Raw genomic sequence first — 12850 nt, 5'->3', positions numbered from 1 at the left:
ATAGCGGTGTCTCTCACTGAGCTAAAATTATAACAGCTCAGTGGTGTCTCTGTGGTGTCTGCACTGCAGTTTGTATAAATAAGTGTATTTATTCAGTTTAAGAATGGGGTTGTGTGCATATGCAGCAGGCCTCAGCATTTTTATGATAATTGCGTGAAACTATTCGTTCAAATTTAGATATATATACTAGCTGTTAGCACGGTCTCCTTTCTTTAACTCACGACTCCCTTTAAGTCCAGGCCGCGGCTTGGTAAAATTGGCAACGTTGCAAGTGGTTTTGTCTAGCTAGCGCTAGACGTCCCATTGAGATAACATAGCAGACAGATGACACCAGCTCATTAATTAGCGTATTATTCATTTAAATTTATGAACATAAATGTATTAAAAGATTGAAAATAAAATATATGGAATTGAAAACCAAAACAATGTTTAAATTGAAAATCTATTTTTGTACATTAAATTGGAGTAAATATTTTCATAGCCCAGTAAACAAGCTTTTGTATTCTTAAAAAATACACAAATTACCATTAGCTGGTTCCAAACAAAACAGCTATTTCAACCCTACTTGCCATGTTGCCACTTCGAAGGCCACAGCCTGGAGTTAAAGGTGGCCGCGTTTAACTACAGGCCGCGGCCTGGTAGAATTGGCAACGTCGCAAGTAGGGTTCAGACGTCCCATAAGTTAACATGGCAGACAGGTGACATCAGCTCATTAATTCGCACTTTATTGATTTAAATTTAAATGTATGAACATACATTTATTAAAATAATGAAAATAAAACATACAGAATTGAAAAACCAAAACAATATGAATTGAAAATCTATACATTATCTGTACATGTTACGGTCTTCTCGCGACAAGCGTTCAAGGGTTGCCGGCGAACAGAGGTGCGGGCTGCTCGTCAGTGAGTCAAAGTGGAGTCAATATTTTCATAGTCCAGTAACCAAGCTTTCGTAAATACACAAATACCATTAGCTTCTTCCAAACAAAACAGCTGTTAAAACCCTACTTGCGACGTTGCCACTTCGAAGGCCGCGGCCTGTGGGAGTTAAAGGCTTAACGCTTCACCCCGTTTGACTTCATAAGTATTATTGTATTAAAGATTAAAGTTAAGTTGAAATAGACAAAACAGAATACATCAGTAATACAGACAAATAAACACACCGGATTTCAATAAGGTAGTAGAAAGAATAACAAACAAATAGGCTATAAGTACCGTATAGCTGGGGTATTTTTAACAGGTATATGAAAACTTCCCTTTAGAAAGGAATTATGAACTTGAAGTGCAATTTATGAAATAATGGATAGTTTTGTGCAAGGTTTCTCCTCATGACGAACATTTTAAGTACGGTATGATTTATGGGGGACTTGTAGTTTTCTCAAAAGTTCATTTGGTACTTTAGGATTTATATATGGATATCTATATATACATATGTATACTATTAGTTACCCGGCGCGCGTTGCTACGTTAACAACTATTATTTTAAAAGTTAATTTGTTCTTTCCAATCTATATCTTTATATATGTATTAGGTGTATGAATATAAGTTTTTACTTTATATGTTTACATATTTAATACAGTAGGGGAGAATTTAAAGGTTGCTGAGTGCACAGGTGTGCTGCGATTGGGGTTTAATATATTTGGACTAATCTAAAAGTAAAATAGTTTTCTGTTCTGCATTATGTGGAAATATTGTGGCACTATTCCAAATCATGACTAATAGAATGTTGTGATTATTCAAACCAACAGTTGGTGAATGTAAACATCTGCTTTTAAATTATATTTATTTGTTAACATTTGTAGTTCCAAAAGTCTGACATTGGACCCCTCAAAACCCTCTGTGGCGGAGCCCTTTTGACGGATCTGCGATCTTCTCCAAACTTCACACAAACCATCCTTGAATAATGCTTAATAATGCCTGAAAGTTGTATTACAATTTGTCGAGCCGTTTCGGAGTCCATAAGGTACATATAGTTCCTCTTTTATATCTCTAATATATAAAATTCTCGTGTCACAGTGTTTGTCTGCAAACTCCTCCGGAACGACTTCACCGATCGTTATGAAATTTGGTGTGTAAATTCTGTAGGTATGCGAATCGGACGTAAACTATTTCCCGTTTCGAAATTCTTAAAAGGGCTCCGCCCCAGTGGCTCTGGAGTTTCCCATGTTAACCTTATGAGAAATGGAATTAATGAATCTTAACAGCTGTTTCAATTAAACAAGTTGGTTCTGTTCTATGATGTTCAATAGCATTAAAGTTACAAGGATTACCAACAGGGTGCAGCACTATTATTTCTTTTACATTTATGACAACAGCTAATTTGCAACCAAAAGGTGAGTGAGCGTAGCGAACGAACTTCAACCTGGAGGCGAGTTAGCGTAGCGAACGAGCTAACCTGAAGGCAAGTGAGCGCAGCGAACGAGCTCCAACCTAAAGGTGAGTGAGCGTAGCGAACGAGCTCCAACCCAAAGGTGAGTGAGCGTAGCGAACGAACTTCAACCAGGACGTGATTGAGCGATGCGAACGAGATCATCTTGAAAATTAAACGTAACGGTACTTTCTTTCCATCGGTCTGTCTTAGGGGAAACCTATAACTTAGGCGATACGAAGTTCGCCAGGTCAGCTAGTACAGTAATATATATAGATTTTGATCAAATTTGGAAAATGCATTTATTTCTTACTAAACTAATAACATAAAAAACACTTTTACCCTCCCTGTTGCAGTAAACCTAAGTAATCGTTAAACTAATTCTATTTAAATAGGGAATAAAAATGTGATATTTTTAAGGAGACATTTAAGTGTAGGCCTACATTTCAATCAGGCAAATGGCATTGATTCGCTTAGTCTGCAGGTTTGCTGTGGCGGGGGTAATTTTTATAGTTATTTTAGGTAAACATTTAGTATACATTACTGATGGAGAGTTCTAACAAGACCAAGGTTTGAACAGTGGCCGTACAAAAAATATTAAATATGACAATGGCATTGAAAACTCAAAATTATTATTAAATATTATCTAAAAGTGTCCAAGTGCACAATATTTTAGCTAATTATTTGTAAAACTACTAAATGTTTTATTGTGTTTTTGGTTGGATGAGAATAAAACCAATATAACATCAGCAGGACTTACAAACTAAATCTTTTGTCAAAAAACATAAAAACTACAATTAAATTATTTTAAATAATTATTCATTTTTAACAGGTCTGGTCTGCAAGCCACATATAATATGAAATACTTAACAATAATTTTAAATTGTTTTATGGTTTTGAGCTGTTTACTTGTGAAGAAAGGTGTAGAAGATTTGATCAGCTGTATTATGATGTGAACAATGTGAATAACCTGGAAATGTGACCTTGAAAATAACTCCATTGCCATTCTGTTTTGATCCATAGTTGCTGAAAGGTTGGCACCCTGCAGACAGCTCAGATTTGGAGGTAAGTGACCTAACCTAGCAATTCTGTTTAAACTTTTAAACATTATTGACTTACAACAATTAACTGCAATTAACAGTGCCAGTAATTAAATTTGTGGATATCATCAGTATTAACATTTCAAAGAAGAATAACAATCCATACAATACAATAATAGTTAATTTAATTCCACTAAGAATATAAAAAAGTGAATATTAATTCACAAAACTCCATGGAGTAATATGTAAAATAAAGTAAAAACCCATTTTACAAATCTGTGTATGTCATTGATAAAATGTGCAAGTGCAATGATACTTAATAAATAAAGTTTTTAAATCATGCTACATTATTTGTTATCTCCTTAGTAGGTTAATCGTTACATGTAGCAGTATTCTAGATAAAAACACAAAATTTTATTGAATTCTTAAATTTATTAAGTAAACAATCCATTCTAACTGGAAATAATATTAATTCCTTCCAGTATTTCACTCTTTGAGTACCATACCTACTGTATGTGTATTTTAAAATATATTTTAAGTTAAGAAAATACAAGTATTTATTTTTATTTTTCTCTTACTAAAATTGTAAACCTATGATTGGTATGTTAACTACAACTAGTTAGTTCCACACTACTGCTACATATCCAACTAAATAATATATTCACTATCAATATTGACCTTGTGATCTAATTAGGTACACAGTTAAACACTGATTAGATCAGATCATAGACATAATATTATTTTCCCATGTCAACTTTATAATAATATTAAGAATATAAACTTCTGTGATTTTTAGAGGTCAGAGTTTGAGATAGTAGCATGATAGTAGGTACACTGACTGGTGGAGCTTTATAAAGAAACCCAAATTAATAAAATATTCGTGGCAAATATTGTTTGCAGACAAAATTTATTTAATAATACATAGGCCTATTTGTTTTGTAAAATGTTCTTGAGGGAGATATTTTGTAAAATGGTGTGGCTTTTGCTGTAAGGATTGAAAAATTAAATATTAAATTGACTATAAAATTTACTAAATAGCCTATAGGTTACTTCACATTCGTGGCTTTAAAAAGATGTATTGTAATATACAAAATGTGAAAAGTTTATTATACCAACTATGAGTTAACATTGTATTTTTTCACAGGAATTAACATATCACATATAGTATGAAAGTCTTCAAGAAGTACGCTGGAAGCACTGCTAGAAAATATTTGGCGAAGAGGAATCTAAGCTGTCCAATACGAGCAGATGTTCAGGAAACAAAGACAGGAGCAAAACCTTTCAATAGCATTCCTGGTCCAAAATCTCTACCATTAGTTGGTACTCTGTGGAACTATGTTCCTCTTTTGGGTAAGACAATTAGACAACTATTATTTTTTTTTATTTTTTTTAGCTCGAAGCAATTAAGTTTAGAAGGGTCTGTCCGAACTTAGACCATCCACGGAGATTGAAAACTGAAAAATGATTTAAGTTATTTTGTATTTTCAAGTGGTATGAGTAATCTATGGGGAAAGATGTATGAAAACACTCAACCTATGTGGATGGATGGATAAGTGTATTAAAACTTGACTGGTCACATCCTGTAGACTGAAGTTTGGAGATTTTATACAAAATCTATATCTTAAAACATAATGCACTGGAAAAGGTTATGAACTACGTACTAAGATACTTTATCACTATAATTGGTACATTTTTAACAATGTTCTCCTTTTATACAAGACGACAAGCCAATGACAAGTAATGTTTTCATTTTGTGCTCATGCGTTGATACCTTTATCTAAATTTCCTTAGGCCTATATTCTTATATTTACCAACTTTTCTGCACATTTTCTAGCACAGTATATTAATCAAAGTAAAGCAGATACTGTAAAATTTGCCCTGAAATAAGAGAGAAACAAGTCAAAACCAGTACACCAAAATCTAACCTGAAATCAAAACAGATTTTACAATGTAAAGTCTTGCACTTTTCAAATAACTCCCTTATTTCACTAAACTTGTTTTAAGGTAATCTTATATGATCCAAATATTTCTTTTAGGAGAGTACAGATTTGACCACTTGCACGTGAATGGGTTACGTAAGCTGCGGAAGTACGGACCTCTAGTGAGGGAAGACATTGTACCGGGGGTGTCTGTTGTTTGGGTCTACACTCCTGAAGACATTGAAACAGTGTATCGGTGTGAGGTAATACAGTCAAGAAGGTTTTAATCTAATTTAACTAATTTACGCTAAATTTATAGGAAATATATTTGTTGAAACAAAAAAGTACCCGTGGTTAGTATAAAAATCATGAAAACGTCACTGTTCATTTTAGCTGCTGAAAAGGGCTCAAATATTTTCTACCTGTAGTAAAGCCTCATTGCTAAGTAAAGGTAAAGCTAGTAGATACTGAAAATTAATAGTTGTAAATATTTTCGATTTTATATTCAATAAAAATCATAATTTAAATATGAATGAGGATGATGTGGGGAAATATTTTTAAATATCTGTACTGAAGCTGATATATCTTGCACAGGGTCGTTACCCTGAACGCCGAAGTCACCTTGCACTCCAGAAGTATCGGAGGGATCGGCCACATATTTATAACTCTGGAGGGCTTTTACCAACGTAAGTATGAGAAAGATAAGATAAACTTTAAAGCATAAGGAATAAAATATCAGAAACATACAGCTGGCAATTAAGCTTGGGAGATAAACACTTCTCCTACAGAAGCATTTATTATGGAATCAATCCAAGAGTCAAGCAGTACTCTATTGGGAGTTTAATGAGCTTTAAAGTAAGTCCATGTCTCAAAACAACAAGGAGAAAACACAGCTATTCTTGATCATTCATCAGCTGGTCTTGGCGAGAAAACAGCTGGTCTTGGCCAGTAATTAACGTACACAGATCATTTCCTTCTATAATTCACGTCATCTTGCATTTCTAAATAGAATCTGCATTGTTGAAGCTAGGTGCATTACGTCAAGAAAGAAATAGTTTGTTTTGAAAGGAGTGTAGTGTGCTGCTGTAATAAACTGTTTTTTTATACACCAAAACTAATTGTGTCAAATTGAAAGAGAAACTTATTATAAACATTGGTTATCCCTACCTCAAACTACACCATAGTTAAAACAATAAAAAGAGAGACTAGAATAACTTTAAACCGGGTACATGCAAACTCATAAAGTGTACATTTAACCACAGTATGTTTTCCTGCATATGGAAATAGCATCTCTAAGGAGGATATGGCAAGAGTTCAAAGAATTCAAAATTCTGCAATAAGGTTCATTTTTGGCCTTAACCGCTTTGACCACGTGTCCTCCTTCCGAGATGCTGCAAAGCTCATCCCAATGGATGAAATATGCAGGCGGAGGCTGACCTTCTGCCTGGTCCATAAAGTGCTCACGCTGGGAGAGCCTCAGTACCTCAGCGAGAGGCTTAAGTACAGGGGGGAGATCTGCCTGCGTGGTACTCGTTCCGACCGCAGGCTTCACTTTCCTAAAGTGAGGCTTGAGGTTGGAAGAAAGTCATTTTCTTATTTTGGCCCGCAGTTGTATAATGGCCTCCCTCAGGACATAAAGAGCTCCAAATCGTATGGCTCATTCAGGGCCGCAATGCAGAAAAACAAATGTAAATTGTAAATGTTTTTTCTTTGGATTTTTTTTTATATTAAATTTCTGTATATATTAGGATAGTTTAGTTTTAGTTTGACTTGAGTAAGTTTGAAAATCATGTATATGAAACTCGCTTGTAAATAAAGGCCTTTTTATTTATTTATTTATTTATTCTTTGGGAAAACTTGTTTACAGCTGGTTCATATCAATGGGGATATCAATTTCACCATTCAAAATCAATAGTAGTATCCTATGGCAAAACCTTTATGGTGCTTGTTTGGTGAAATATCTACTCCACTACTTCCTTTTGAGAAATAAACCTAAAGCTGTGTTTACACCAGTAACAAAGGCAGTAGGCAAAGTCAGGTGACAGGCTACTAGGGTAGGTTACCTGCCTAGTGTATTTCAAGTTTCCTGAGGCAGGTAACCTGCCTGCTAACTGCCCTTAAAAGATGGTCTTCTCAGGTTCTAATCTGTTTGGTCCATGAGTCTATATCACAGAGGAGACCCTTCACATAATAATTTCCAAAATATTTTCTACACACTGATTCTTCTATGGTTCCAGTAATGGGGAGGAGTGGTGGAAGTTGCGCTCAGTTTTCCAGCGCTGTCTCAGTCGAGTGCAGGATGTGCGCTCGCACTTGCCTGTCACTGACACTATCATGACAGAGTTTACCAAGTACGCAGCCAAAAACTCAATACCAACAACAGACTTTTTGCCTAAACTTTCCCGTTTGCATCTGGAATGTAAGTAAAAACCAGTCTGTTACTTTGTAGAATGTCTTTAGGCACCAACAACTACATACAAATATAAATGAATGACTATCAAAACTCAGGAGGATGAAAATAAAACTAAATGTTAAAATTCACAAAAAATCTGCACTTCCAATGCAGAAAGAGTGTGTTTTGATCAGTTTTAAAAATTTATAAAAACCAATTATTAGTGTAGAAAAAGATGTAGATGTACAGATTTTCATTTTTTATAGATGCACAGCCAGCTATAAAAATACCATAATATTAAAATCATGGTAAATAAAGTAAATTCTGGGACAACATTTAGCCTATAATCTAAGATTTTACTTGTTGTATTTTTGTTACTTTTTGACGTACCGTACCCATTTAGTTGTGTTTGTCAATCCATCTTGTACGGTAATTTGCATGGAAGGATTTTATAAAAATAAAAATTGTAAATAAAAGGTTAAATAACGGAATACCGGTAGTAGTGTCGGTGATCCGGGTTTAGATGCTGACCTAAGCCGGGATCACCGACAGTAGGCCTACTACAGGTAGTTAACCTTTTATTTATAAAATACGTGATCCAGAGGCTAAACATGTTAAAAATCGTAAACTTTTGTGCCTTATTGGCAGTTGTACTTTCCTCATCATCAACAGTCTCTCCTGTTTGCATGATACTCCGTTCATAAAATATAGGTTTGAGGGGAAGCGATTCCAACCCCATCCCTCACTTTAAATTTGAAACAAAAGCGACAGCTGATCAGCTGATGTATAGATTAAGCTACAAAAGTGGGGGGAACCCAGGAAACCTCCCCCTTAAATCACCTACATTTTGTGAACAGACTATAGTAGGTACTGGGTACTGTTCACCTGAAGTACCCTAAAGGTCTAACATTCTTTCATGCACAACATTCCAGTGACTTGCATGACAGCGTTCTCCACAAGACTACAGAGTTTCTCAGACCCAGAACAGCTGTCACAGTCGCGCAGTTCACAGCTGATCAGTGCTGCGGCGACCACCAACAGCTGCATACTGCGGACAGACAATGGCCCGCAACTGTGGCGATGGGTTCGAACACCTCTGTACCGCAAACTGGAGCAGGCTCTGCACACACTTGAGCTGTAAATTAGTTCTGATTGTGTTATTGTAGTAGTATTGTTGAATAGTATAGTGTATATGATGAGGTCCGATATTTTGATGAGGTTCTATGCCGCATATTTTTAACATGTTTAATAGTTTGAGTAGGTTTGCTATCATAATACAGAGACAACTCCGTTTTTGTTTGGACACATTAGAGGCTGGATCACTATTCAAACTAAAATACAGCTGAACCATAAACACCTTCTGGATTTATGGGCTAATAAATAATATAAGTTCCTTTTTCATTTATAACAACCGTATGCAATATGAAAAACTAAAACACAGAGTAGAAGACAGGTTATCCACACAATCTGAACGAGCATAAGCAGTATTGGCCTTACCCTTGTTTGAACAACATCAAGTCTGGACCAATGTCCAAACTAAAAACGGGGAGAAGGTAGTATTAAAATTAAAAGATACATGTCATAACTACTACTCTATTATAAATGCAGTACTGGTACCACAGTAATTACTGTGTATAATTACACAGTATACACACAATAAGGGAAAACACCAATAGAAAGTTCAAAATTGGTTTACGGTATACATATTTACTCTAGGACTGCTGTCGCGCTGGTAAACAAGGTGCAGCAAGAAAGAGAAGGCGGGAAGGCAGGCTCGTCACTTGTGGCCCAGTACCTAGCAGCTGCTGATCTCAACATAAGAGACATCTACGGGATGGCTGTAGACTTGATATTGGCTGGGATAGACACTGTGAGTACATCCTGCAGTGACTGGAGACAAAAACAAGAAATTTGTTGATGGTCTTGTACAGTGCTTCATTTTGGAATTGAGGTACCAATAATATTCTTATGGGTATAGGGTATAGTTGTATATTATCCTGCACATGTTTCCACTTTGTGTGGCATATAGTGTGTATAAGACTCCCCTGAAGATACCAGCTATACTACAAAGACTAACTACAATTAGAACAGAGGTAACTAAAAAGGTAACAACTACTGTAGTTTAATGTTGTTATTTTTATTTTTTTTTATTTTTTAAAGAGGTTGGCGGCCTCTTTTAACCTTGCATTTGCCCGTCCACATAGACTAAGCGCCCGTGCGTGGATCATTTACAGCAAAGCAAGGAGTGAGCCGGTACAGTACAAAGGTGAACTGTACTGATAAAATGTTATCGGCAGTGACCAGGATCCGAACCCACGACATCGCTGCCTTGGGCCCGAAGTCCGCGACGCTACCGACTGAGCCACCGACTCACTAATGACTCACTATCCTATAGGATTACTCTAAATCCCTCTTTTTTGCCATTTACGTAGGTTTACTAGCTTTCACTGGACTCACTGGTGGTATTTGTTGTAAATAATGTAAATAAACCTGTGAAATGTAGCAACACTGCATCAATTGTCAAGCTTTCTTTGTCTATTCTTAACCAAATCCCAACATTACGAAATATTACGTTGTTTCTGTACAGACTTACTAGACATTTTCCAAGGTATGTCTGCTGTCATCCCTCTTTCAAATAAAAGCTTAACCAAATTGTATGCTTATTGTTCAGGCTCTTTTACAAAATACATTCTTGATCTATACTAAATCAAGTGATCAACTGTTGCAGACAACGTACACCTCCTGCTTTGCCCTGTACCACCTGGCTACTCACCCCCAAGTGCAGACACAGCTGTATGAAGAAGCTTGTCGTCTGCTTCCGTCGTCTACTGATGCTATAACCTCCACTAGTCTCACACAAGCCGTCGTCTGCAGGGCTGTGGTCAAAGAGACTCTACGGCTCAACCCCGTGTCTGTCGGAGTTGGCAGGATACTCGCTAAGGATGCTGTCCTCTCAGGCTACAACGTACCTGCTGGTGTAAGTGTTGAAAGGTGTTTTTAAGTTTTGATGAGGTGATGTATTTAAAGTAAATAAATAGTGTCCTGACTGCTGGGATGCAAATAGGTTTGTCCCCCATTCCCATTACTGGGAAAATGTTTAATTAAAGTAGTTGAAAAAGAGTTTTAAAGCTGTTTGGAGTTTAAAATTCTGCTTCGAAGCAGAGTAGTTTTTCTTGTTCCAAAATTAAGATTTTCTTTAAAGAAAAGTTTACAACAAAATTATTCAAAACAATAGGGTGAACAACTTTTTGTAAATTTGGCGCTCTGGGCTGTGACCCAAAGTGGGGCCTGGGTGGACTTAGTCTGAGTGATATACTTTAAATTTGAAACAGTGAAACAGTTTTCCTAATTTATCGATTACCACTGAGCTGGTTAGGTCTCTTATTAAACTGTTTTTTGGTTGTTTGATGAGTTGAATCAGAAGATGTTGGTAGTCTTAATTTTAGAGATATACTCTAAAACGTTTTTCTAATTTATCAGTTACGTCTAACTTATCATTTTCATATAAAATTCACATACTTTTGCCATTACAATATTTGACCACCCAACTGTATACTAACTGTATACTGTTGTAATACCAACTGTATTTTTGTGTGGCTTAAACAATAACAGTATTGAATTCAGGTATGTAGAATAAAGACAACAATTAAATTTGTAAGGCTCGGCCACACACATGTTGTTTTGGTTGGACTGCTGGAAGTTGACTGTGGTTGAGAGATGGACGGACATGGACGATGTTATAATGTAGGTGGAGAGGGGATCAGATGATGTTTCATAGCTAATGGCCTTTATTTTAAAATTATGATATTTTACCGTTATATGGTGTGATGCCCACTTAGCATCATCCTAGACCAATGATACAATTTATCTTTGTGCATTAGTGCATTACATTTAATATTTTCCTAACAATGTGGAATTTTCAGACAGTTGTGGTGACCCAGAACCAAGTAACATGTAGACTAGATGAGTACTTCCCTCAGCCCAATGACTTCATACCTGCTCGGTGGATGAAGGGCACTCCAGAGTACAGGACCTGCAGCCCGTACCTTGTGCTGCCCTTTGGACATGGTCCTCGGGCTTGTATTGCCAGGAGACTAGCCGAGCAGGCACTACAGGTTCTCCTGCTTAGGGTGAGCATCTATGCAAATCTTTCAAACATTCTCGAGTCATATGGATAAGAGGGAATAAATAGTGGACTATAACAGTGCTAGCATACATAAGTATACTCTGTTATTCCAGGTCTAGGCGATGACGAGGCTTCCCCATCTTCTATCCCTTTCTCTTACTCCCCCCTTTGCCATCTCTCTTCTCTCCTCTTATCATCCTATCCTACCTCAAACATAAGACTATATTGTAACTGTAACAAATCAGAAATAAACATATTCCTGTGAGGAACACTTATTATATTTTAAGGTGAAGTTTTAAGTGGAAAATCATCGCTGAATGTGAGCTGAAGTTGCAGGTCTTCCATAATCTCCCCTACAGTATTATCATCTGCATATTTGGTGAGTCGGTGGCTCAGTCAAGAGTGTCATGGATTTCAGGCTCAAGACAGCGATGTCTTGGGTTTGGATACTGGTCATTGCTGCAAACATTTTATCAGTACAGTTCACCCTTGTACTGTACCGGCTCACACCTTGCTTTGCTGGATACGTTCCACGCACATGCAAATAGTCTATGTGGACGAGCAAATGAAAGGTTAAAGACCATAATTATTATATTCCTCCACACCCATTTGTTTCAAACTATTGAAACTAACACTCCTTTTTACTGGATTATATCAATAACTAAAAAACCATGACTTCGCCAACCCTGGTGTTCTTGTAGGAGGCTAAAACTTGGAGATTGTCTATCTTGCCACTGTTGCAGATGGTACGAGAATACGAGCTAAACTGGGAAGGAGGAAAACTGGATGTTCGTTCTCTTCTGATCAACAAACCCGACGGTCCAGTTCTGTTAAGACTCAAAAATAGATCTTGATATCATTGTCACCCATAGTTGATTCTCTTGTAAAATAATAAACCCCCACTTTCACAAATCCTATGACCTGTTTACCAAGTTATTATTACTGCTACAGGGAAGGTAATAAGGTGTGTTTTTTATTAAAATGTAAAAAGCTTAGTATAAAA

The 12850-nt window shown here is 36.4% G+C and overlaps 1 protein-coding gene across 1 annotated transcript; it reads left to right on the top strand.

Moving 5' to 3' along the window:
- Nucleotides 1-3392: 3392 nt before the first annotated feature.
- LOC128986476 (cytochrome P450 302a1, mitochondrial-like) lies at nucleotides 3393-12701 on the top strand. Its single transcript, XM_054406873.1, has 10 exons — nucleotides 3393-3435; nucleotides 4555-4760; nucleotides 5447-5592; nucleotides 5924-6015; nucleotides 7567-7748; nucleotides 8654-8858; nucleotides 9438-9591; nucleotides 10450-10698; nucleotides 11645-11851; nucleotides 12591-12701. Exons 2-10 carry the CDS (start codon nucleotides 4577-4579, stop codon nucleotides 12699-12701), a joined length of 1530 nt encoding a protein of 509 aa, XP_054262848.1. The 5' UTR covers nucleotides 3393-3435; nucleotides 4555-4576.
- The last annotated feature ends 149 nt before the right edge of the window (nucleotides 12702-12850 follow it).

The sequence above is a fragment of the Macrosteles quadrilineatus genome, unplaced genomic scaffold, assembly GCF_028750875.1.
Source record: "Macrosteles quadrilineatus isolate MER2022 unplaced genomic scaffold, UCM_ALF_1.0 Scaffold_2__2_contigs__length_208266976, whole genome shotgun sequence".
Classification (NCBI taxonomy): domain Eukaryota; kingdom Metazoa; phylum Arthropoda; class Insecta; order Hemiptera; family Cicadellidae; genus Macrosteles; species Macrosteles quadrilineatus.
The sequence above is the reverse complement of the archived record's forward strand: the minus strand, read 5'-3'. Positions and strand labels throughout refer to the sequence as shown.